The sequence below is a fragment of the Parasteatoda tepidariorum genome, chromosome 3 (genome assembly GCF_043381705.1).
Source record: "Parasteatoda tepidariorum isolate YZ-2023 chromosome 3, CAS_Ptep_4.0, whole genome shotgun sequence".
Classification (NCBI taxonomy): domain Eukaryota; kingdom Metazoa; phylum Arthropoda; class Arachnida; order Araneae; family Theridiidae; genus Parasteatoda; species Parasteatoda tepidariorum.
The window spans coordinates 46,122,578-46,133,222 of record NC_092206.1 but is presented as its reverse complement, the minus strand read 5'-3'; the positions used below and the strand labels follow the sequence as shown (position 1 = coordinate 46,133,222).

The 10,645-nt window shown below is 29.0% G+C and overlaps 2 protein-coding genes across 5 annotated transcripts in view; both read left to right on the top strand.

The window, feature by feature from the left end:
- Positions 1 to 10,645, top strand: part of LOC107454007 (QRFP-like peptide receptor) — a 127,119-nt gene that overhangs the window by 50,780 nt on the left and 65,694 nt on the right. The gene's annotated exons all lie outside the window — the stretch shown is intronic.
- Positions 8,892 to 10,030, top strand: LOC122270590 (uncharacterized; the record flags this gene model as incomplete). The annotated part of the gene is given in 3 exon segments (XM_043048542.2): positions 8,892 to 9,150; positions 9,254 to 9,597; positions 9,681 to 10,030. Coding segments are annotated over 3 exon segments (901 nt in total), but the record flags the coding sequence as incomplete, so codon positions are not given.

Sequence of the window (10,645 nt, the reverse complement as noted above, 5' to 3'; positions counted from 1 at the left end):
TTTTTCTTCGGTACGATGTAACGGAGAAGAAGCGCATGCGCACATCAATGAAATATTTTATGACGAAATACAAATAATAAAAGCAGACGATAAAATTAGAACACCAGAAAGTTGTTGATTTTTTAGAATTAGTTTTGTGCGGAATTTGAGTTTTCATATTACCCGTTACGGGTTTATATATATATATATAGGTTTTCTCAACATTTCACAGTAATATGCAGTATATTGCTGAAAAATGACATGCTTAGCAATAATAGTTTATTATCAAGTACTTCTTACAACATATCAATTTAATTATTACGACATTTTCCATCATAAAAGGAAATTTTTACATCTTAAATTTGTTTATATTGAATAGTTTTATTAAAAAAAAACATTCTTACTTTCAAAATATTCTGCTTTTTCACTTGAGAGAACTTCCAAAATTTTGTGCAATAGCCTATTAGATAAAACTTTGACGTATCTGTGGCAAAATAAGAAGTTAAATGTTTCTGATAACTTTAGAATTAAGTTTTATTTAGAACGTACTTTATCCATTAAAATTTAATACACATCTAAATTATTCAGTTTCGGATTTTAAAGTCATTTTCACCTTCGCTTGAAATATTTACGCACAAATGATGATGGATGTAATGCTAAAGTGATTGAATATTTTGCCTCGTTGTTCTGTCAGGTAGTTTAATGGGTAGTCTAATTTTAAACAACAGTTGCTTTTTGAACGATAGTTTTATCTTGTTTTAAATGTAACTTATAAGTTTTTGTTTATTTCTGAAAGAATAAAATAATTTTTTTTAATGTTCTAAGTAAACCAAAAAGTTTTTGAAGACTGATAAACTGTGAAATTAGTTTAGAAGCTTTGTAAGCTAGTTGTTAGAAGGTTTTATCTTGTTTTTTATTCAAAAGAAAACTTTAGTTAAAGTATAATAAATAAAATAAAGTTTTTATGCCTAAAAAGTAACTAATATAGTCAGAAGGGCTTATAAAAACTTTGATGTATAAAAAAATGGAAAATGCAGGAGTCAAAAATCCTTTACAGGGAATTTTGAACTGAAAACAAAAAAAATATTTTCAATTAAAAACTATCTTCTGGAATTCATAAATATTAATAAAAACATGACTGGAACTTAATTTTAGAAAAAAAAAGTTAAAAAGATGTTTTCTTCTTCACATACTCTAAAGTTAGTGAAAATGCAACACCATGAAGAAATTGCCACGCAAAGAAAAAAATGTGGTTAAAACTATCAGAATAAGGTAAAATTTCATTCATCATGTTTTTGATTCTATGGGAATACCAAAAAGCTCGGCAATTTTTACTGACATGCTTTGGTAATGATTTTGATAGAATTAACAATAAAAAATAGTTTTATAATATGTGATAAAATATGTATACGGTACAGTTTGCTGATTTTATTATCCTACTTTAGAACAGTGACCAATTTGTTACGGGCATGGAACTCTAAATGAACGAATATCTTTTGGTGGAATTTCAAGTAAATAAACAGAATTAGTATCTGTGAATAAACTAATGAAATAAATAAATAAAAACTGAAAACCAATTTTAATCATATTAACGTAAAGAATAAAATTCAGTTACGTATATTTTTACTAAATGTGTGATAGTAAGGTCTATAATATTGGGAACTAGAATTTCTAAAAAGCGTTATTATATGAACAGAAATATTACAAAATAAATGGTTTAAGTACCATATATTTACCTGAATTATGTTTTTTTTAATTTATTTTTATTTTTTATTCATTTTAAAAAGAAATGCCATTATCTTGAAATTAAGTAATTTTATCATAAATTCTTACTCTTTGTGGAATCGAATTAAACGACTTTCCCATATTACCGATTGCAGAATTAAATAACCTGCACAATTAGTTTGTAGTTCGAAATAGTTTAATCATTTGCAGAGCTTACATCCCTTTACTTTTCATGTAAGTTTGGTGTGACTCACGTAATTCCTACAGATCAAGTACTGGTATATATTATTGGGCAGATGCATATAGGTGAAAAATTCAACTTGTGATACATCTTACCCCGAGTTTAAGTGAGATAACAGGAAGCAAAGTTATTTAAGATACACGAATTAATATTATAATAGGGGAATAAAGGGGAATAAATAGTTATTGGAAGTTTTAGCAAAGGTGTTTTAATGTTTGTTAGAGAAGAAATAATCCAGATTATTTGATGATTGAAACTGAAAAATAAAGTGTGAAAAGCAAAGTATCGAGTTGAAAATAACATACAAAGGCAGTGATGTATCACTTGTTACAGGAACTCAGAAAATGTCGATAATCCATGGAGTAGTAAAAAATGTTTTAAAAAAATAAGACTCACCAATCATTTGTGACTCTTTTTTTTTGTAACACAGCTGCTATATTTGTTTATATAAAAACTTTTTTCTGAATAAAACATTACTTCCTCTTTATTTCTAAAGCAGTAAACAATTTTTTTCTCCAAACATTCACTTATAAAAGCATCATTGTCATAATATTTTCTTTTACTTTATATTTAATAACTGGTGCACTCGGTAATAAAAAAATGCTTGTTCACAAATTCCGTACAGTATATATTCATAGCCCAAATACATTCTTCTTTCCGTTCCTTCATTATATTCAAATTCTATATCCATAAATACAGTTGTGAAAGTTCTGAAAAACACTGCAAAAAAAGAGCTCTCAAAAGTGATTAAAATATATCAAAATAGCTCGGAAACAAGCTATAATCGAATTTTAAAACCTCTTGTATTCAAAATTGAGGCATTTTATACTCATTTTAGAGCAAAATATATAGTTTTAAAAGTAACGTGGAGGGAAAAATATGTGAGAAAAGGTTGTCGGCAAGGCTCCTGCCATGGATGTCCAGGTTCATTGTAGGATGCTCTTACAACTATAGTTGTTCACCCTAGTCCTGTGAAGGTTAGGTAGCTTTATATATTCTGCTTGTTTCAAAGTTTTTAAGATTTAGCGACATAACAAAAAGTGAACTTAAAATTAATGATGTCTTGATTAAACAATCGGGACCATATTTTCTAAATTGTAGCTATTTTTAATTCTTTTCAATTACATTGAATTTTTTTTATTTATTTATACTTATTGCAGTGTCTACTACAGGCTCTTATTTCTCTCAGGACAACTATGGTAGTACTGTGAACCCTGGAATGTCTAGAGATTCGAATCCTATAGGAAAACACCGAATGTCTCTCTCGCACCCCTCCCCGCATCACTGTTGAAATCGTGCACTTTGCTAAATTATGAGGTTAATGCTGTTTCAATTTTGAATACGCGTGTTCTTAAATTTGACTATTATTTGCTGCGGAGCTGTTTGGAACATTTTTGCTCAATTTAGAGAAATCTCTATTTAGAGTGAAACGAAAATTAAAAAACTTAGGAAAGATCATTTGAAAGATCTTTTCATTAAATTTTTTAGACGGGATTAAACAGAGAGAGACTTACGTATTCTATAACGATAAATAAGAAGTTCACAAATGACCAGTACTTTGTTTTTCTTCATTAATAAAACATTGAATAATATTCTTTATGAAAGAATAAATATTCAAATATAAATATGAAAGTAAATATAAAAATTCAAATAAATATTCGTATCGAACTATTAAAAAAATTCTGTAAGACTTTAGACGTTTTATGAACATTGAGAGAAATTTTAATAATTAAATATATAGAAAAACAGGTTTACTACTCACTGAATAAAAAGCATTAATAAGGAAGCTGCTTGATTTCCTAATTTTGTTTGCTGAATTTAAAATATTAATACAGGGATATCTTGCACAGTGAAAATATTTCTGGTAAAATTATCTTACAGGTATGGTAATGATATTTCTGGTAAAAAAAAGAACCATACTTCTGGTAATAAAACGAAAGTATATGGTACTTAAACCACTTATTTGGTAGTTTTTCCATTTGTATGGTAACGGTTTACCGTAAAAATAATTCTTATCGCAAATTTAGTGTAAACACAATGCTGAAAAGTAAATTTTAGCGATGAAATGGTTTTTCCATNACAGGTTTTGGTACCACTAAATGCTTGTTTCAATGAGCGGTACATAAAAGCAAAATCTAAGGTACAATGTACCTTCCAAGTTAAGAGGTACATCTGATTTTGCCTCTGAAATCAGAGGCACATTGTGCCTTTCATTTTTAAAGATACGGTGTGCCCTTAAAATTCAGAGGCACAAACGATCCAAATGTGCCTCTGAAATCAGATTTACATTGTGCCTTTCATTTTTAAAGGTACGTTGTGCCCTTAAAATTCAGAGGCACAAATGATTCAAATGTGCCTCTGAAATCAGAGGTACAGTTTTTAGAGTGTACGGAATCATGATAAAATTACCAAATTTCTTAACATTTACTACCAAACAGAATTGTAATAAAATAACTTTTTATAGTTAATTTTACTACAAATATTGACATAGAGCTTCAGTAAAACTTAACGTTTTTTTCGGTGTTCCCCTACTGCCAGAAACAAGCTAAATTTTATCATATTCTGATCGTTTTGACCATACTTTTTCTCTCAGTAAGATAATTATTGATTGATTAATGAACAGTAGTTAAACACCAATGAGAGGTACAAGAAGGAAATCTCCAAATCTTTTGATATACTTCAAAATAATCGAATATAGTAATTTTTTTCCACTTTAACTTACTTTTAAATCTAGAACTGTATCTATTTCGTTTAGTTATATACCGATTCTGCACAGCTCTTAAGAATATTGAAAGATAGTTTTCGAAGAATACAGTTGTCCATAATAGTAAAATAAAAACAGATGCATTAATTTGCTTAGAAAATATACTTAAGCTTATTACAATTGTAAGGAAGGGTGTTTGCAAATTTTTACAAATGCATTGTTTAAATATTGGATTCTAAATATTTTTGGATACCTTATATAATTTTGAAAATTTATCAATGGTATTTTTACGATTAACACATCATTCATGTAACAGTATTGTTTAATTCAATAAAAGTTAAATAGAATTGTCTAGAAAATGATAATATCACTGAATATCACAGAAGCATTGCCTATCAAACGAAATGAAAAACGCAGTTTTTAATTCTCTAAAAATTCCGGATCGGTTTTTTTTCTAAAAAAAATGCAAGAGAATAATGCAACTATAAAATTCATGCAATGTCTTTACTTTGTAAGAATTCTGTTCAAAAATCGATTTTTATTAGAAATAAATTCTCTTAGCATATATATCATGCATAATGTATTAGTTTCCTACAAACATAATTTGAAATTACCGATATGCATTTTGCATCAATAACAGCAAAGCATAATCGGATATTTTCGTTTATTGAGATGCATGCCTCAAATTTACGTAATTTACAATGTCTAATAAGAATATCACATAACAATGCTTATTCAAATCGAATTTCAAGTATTGGGAAGGAACTTGGACTGAAAGTTTACATTATCTTGCTATCTTTCTTAAAATTCAATTGCAAGTTAGTTAATATATTCTAGAATTCAACTGTTTAATATTCTTTGGAAAGTTTGTTTTTTTCTAAAGAAAATTTGCATTTTGAACTAGAATAACTATCTTTTTCAGATCGAATTATGTATGAAATAATTATTTTACTTCAAAAACTATTACTTAATTCAAACTTATTATTAAACAGTTGCTATGATCTATTTATTAAGTAATGTTTACATCGATAATTGATAAAATGAAGAACCATGAATATACTAATTTGTTAAATGAAACGTAAATACCTGGAGTTTCAGTACAGCGGGATCTTAAACAAAGAAGAGGTAAAGACACATCACAGGAATTGAGAATTAATTCGCAACCCAACTAACCATCTAAGTTAAATGCCATCAAACGCAGTTAGTAGCGCCTGTCTGTTACAAGTTTGGCTGTTCATGAGCATTTAAAACTGTTTTTCTATTTATCTAAATCATTTAAAATTTATGTTAACTTTATCCTTTTTTTTCAATATTAAAGAAAATTGCATTTAAACAGGACCAGAAAAAGCTTGTTTCCCAGAAATAGCTTGAAACAGTAGGCTAAACATTGTTTTCTAAAACATTAAACTGCGATAAAACAGCTTTTTTTGGAAATGCAACGTATTTTAATGCAATTGTTGACAGTAATTATCAGAGAAAGTAAAGTCGACGTAGAAAAAGATTATTTGAATAATCATTGCAACGAAAAGCGGTAGGGAAGAGTGGGGTCAAATGTAACATTTTTTACTTAACCATTTTTAACTAACAAAAAATCCAATATATTATTAGTATTAATTGACAGACGAGTAAAGTAGACTATCCTCTACTAGAAAAAAAAAATAAATACCTTATTTTAAATGTTATTATATTAGTTATTAACAATTTTTGACAGTCGTGCACTTGTTACAATTGTCCCCACTTACGGGGTCAATTGTAACAGTTCATAAATTCAACTAAAACATAGTTAATTATACATATTATCATAGTTGTGATGTATTTTTTTTATTGATCAAAATAGTAGTGATATTTTAGGAGTAAAAATAATAAGGAGAAGAGACCTAAAGGGTTAAACTTTTAACTTTAAGGGGGTAAAAATTTTAATTTATGCTGTGAAAGGTGACAAATAAAATAATGCACATGCAACATAATATAAATGATATAAGAAACTATTGGTGGTTCTTAAAGAGTTCAGAAATGATTTGTAAACATAAGATTATTTATTTTCAGCTGTTACAATCGTCCCTTTACTTACTATTACAATCGTCCCCAAGACGCCATTTCAGCTTCATTTGTTAAAATCAATGCTAGTTAATTAACAAAACTAATCTTTTTTTTTAAATGTTAATTAAGGTGTCCACTTACATATTCGGTTACTAATTTTTATTTGTTTAAACAAAATTACTTTGTTACAATATATAATATTCTAATACCAAAAAAAGTACTTACGTAGCGTGGAAATATCTTTAGAGATGTAACTCTTTCAAAAGTACATAAAAATGGTTGCCAGCAGGGGTGTACACGTAGATTTATTAAAGTGAATACAAGGTGTATCAAGTTCGATACACCTTGTGCGCCACCTAGGAACCAAATCTAGAACCCGACACTCGAAATTTTTGCTCTGTTACAATCGTACCCTGTTACAATTGATCTCATTCTCCCCTATCATAGCTGAGAACGCTTATTGGTAATTTATTTCTAAATTTTTTTAAAATTAATTTTATAAACTTTTGTACCTTCATTATTAAAACGTTTTGCAATAATATTATATATTTTACAATATTTTATTACTTAAAACTATCTTTCTACGAAATACGTGAAACACAATAACTACATTTCTTAACACAATAATACACTCTTAACACAATAACTAGATTTCCTACATTTAAATTACATCTAGAGAGATGTTATGTCAAATGAAATTGTATAGTTAGAATTCTTTCCTGACATCGTATTCGGGCAATCAACATTGACTTGCGTAGAAAGTGGATACAGAACAGATGACGCGTAAAACTGTAATTCAAAATTAGTTACTGCATTTCCTGACAGCAATAAAAGTAATTAAATAGTGAGATTAACATCTAATAACGTAATTTGCATTTACCAGAAACTGTTATTAATTTTAATGCATGGTTGGAGTGAATCACATCATTGAATAAAATTATTTCTCTGAATTCAACTAATTTGTAAACAAGTTTTAGTTGTTTTATGAGAGATAAAATTAAATTTATGCTATAAATTAAAAGTATGTAATCAATATATTTTAATCTATAGTATTTCTTTTTAAATATACAATCTCACGATTATCTTGTCGAAAGTATAACAGGTAAAAACTCATTTTAATAAATAATCCCAAAAAAACTGAAATGGGAGAAGATTCGCTTCAAAAAATTACAAATAGGAAATAACAGTCGACATGTTTAAGCGCTCAAAAATAGGCGCCCATTTTCAAGACTTTTGTCGGACTTCAATGAGAAGAAACAATAGTGATTTGAAATGAGAACGTTAAGTTGCCAACGAAAAATAGAAAAACAAAGGTGAGAAACAAAACTTGAAGAAACCATAATAGCCGAGAGAGAGTGAAAAAAAAATGTTGTTAACAGCTTTGCGTTTTATTTCAAGTCATTTTTGTTTCTTCTCATTCACATTTGACAAGTCTTGACAATGGGTGCCTATTTTTGAGTTCTCGAAATAGGCCGACTGTTATTTCTGAGTTGTAAGTTTTTGAAGCGAATGATGTTTTTAATCACGTAATAGGCAAGAACTTTTTAAATGACTGTATTTTTAATTATATTGATTTTCAAATTTTAATTTTCGTAATTGTTTAAAAGAATTTTCAAGTTCTTAATAATACATAAAAACGTATCCAGAAAATCAGACGAAAAATGTCAAAAAAGGGTGAACTGTTACGTACCTTCTTTTATTAAATAGAATAAAATCGAGTGACTTCAGCTGTTGGGTAATAGCTGGAGGGAAAAGTGAAAGAAACTTAAATATTGCTATCTAAACAAAGAGAGATATCATCCCCATTTTATTTTTCTTTCGTGAATCGAATGAAATCAAAACAGAGTCAATCGGGCAAAAAGTTTAGAATTTATACGTAATCAATATACATATTTCTCTTATGTGTCACCAAAAACTCGGGTTTTTCTTTATCCGTTGGCAACAGTCTACCTATTATTCATTTTCCTACGATATCCTAAGCTATAACTTAAATAATATTTAAAAAAATAGTAACCCGTTAAATATTTATTTAGATTATTTTGGTTAGGTTGCTGTAAGCAATAATTTAAGTAGTGTTGAATAGATAGTTTTACTTTAAGTATTTGTTTAGAATATTTTTGCATTAAAATGGCTATAGGAACTTTAAACATAAACGGTGTCATAGTGGCACACATTGTCATTTATATATATATATATATATANCAGCTACGTAACAATTGCTGCTTCGTGTATGGCATGCTTTAGGAGTCAACATATTACACCGAAGACGATCGCCATGGTCCCAGTTCATGGATACGCAAGTGACAACTATAGCCGGGACAGTATACGATGGTTAGATTTCATTTCTGTTTCCGAAGGACGACATATTAGCCACGCATTGAATGGTCGAGGGGAAGTGATTATAGATGGATTGAAGGTAGACGGTTTTTGCGCTGAAACTAATACTATATATCAGTATCACGTAAGTATTTATTTTTGTTTAAACTTTGATCTCATTTATTAAATGTTTTAAGGAAATATTAGAATATAGATTTTAAACAAATATTTTTTTTCTTTATCAACAGGGCTGTTTTTACCACGGATGCGAGAAATGTTTTGATCCCGATGCTGTCAATCCTGTGTCTGGAGAGACGATGAATAAGCTTAGGACTCAAACAAATATAATATCGGATCGACTGAAAAAAAAAGGATATACTTTGCAGGAAATATGGGAGCACGACTTTAATGATTTGAAGGTGAAAAATTCAGAATTAAAAACCTTTTTGGAAGATCACGAAATTGTTGATCGACTTAACCCCCGCGATGCTTTCTTTGGTGGTCGCACCAACGCAGTTAAACTTGTATACGAGGGAAGTGCTAAATATATAGATTTTACAAGTCTATATCCATGGTGCAATAAATATTGCAGGTAAGCCCAAAAGCCTTTTTTTAATATCCTCTTCTTTATTCTTAGTTGTTTTTTTTTTTGTGCTTATAATTTATCTGTTGCAGATATCCCATTGGTCACCCAGCGATAATCACGGATAATTTTGATGACGTTAACAATTATTTTGGTTTCATAAAGTGTAAAATTCTCCCACCACATGGATTGTATCATCCTGTACTACCTTATCGGAATCAAGGGAAGTTAATGTTCCCGTTGTGTAGATCCTGCTGTGAATCTAGCCAAAAGACTCCATGCACTCACGACGAAAATCAAAGATCATTGATTGGTACTTGGGTATCAGAAGAAGTGAAGAAGGCAGTAGAAAAAGGTTATAAAATCATAAAGGTAACTATTATTATCTGAGAAACCAAATTTTTAGTAATAGGAAAGAAAATGCTCATATACATATATATATATATATATTACGCGATACTCAAGTTATGTCTCGAGGGGTGCGTGAGGAAGTAGTACAGCACATAGGGATGAGTTTTTTTTATATCCTATATCATGACAGAGATGAAAATAAATTTAATACTTCTGCTGTCAACTCTGCTGAAATGCCCCGAATTCATACGTACGGTGATTTACGTATTTGAATTGCTGTTGGGAAGATTTTAAATTATTATTAAACTTTAATACCTGAAGTACTTTCTCAATATCGCTGACATCTCTTGAAAAAAGTTAATATTGAAATCAAAGTACTTCCACGAGCGCAAGACGGAGAAAATGACTGGATAACATAATGTTTAAAGCTTTTTAAGGTGTTAGGATTGGAGAAAAAGTTGAATAATTAGAATATTTAAATACAGTCTTAGTGTGCAGTTGACTTGGTTACCTTAAAGTTTCGATGATGTGCAAGATAATTTTGAAAGGTGTCCAAGCTGCTTGTGAAATGTGGCAAGAACTAAAGAGAATAAAAATCAATAAAATTGAGTATATTTTTGAAAGCCCGGTATTGACGTCTCATGAGTATTTTTTCTTCTGTGTGACTTACTTCATAGAAAATAATATGAAACACTAACCATAATTA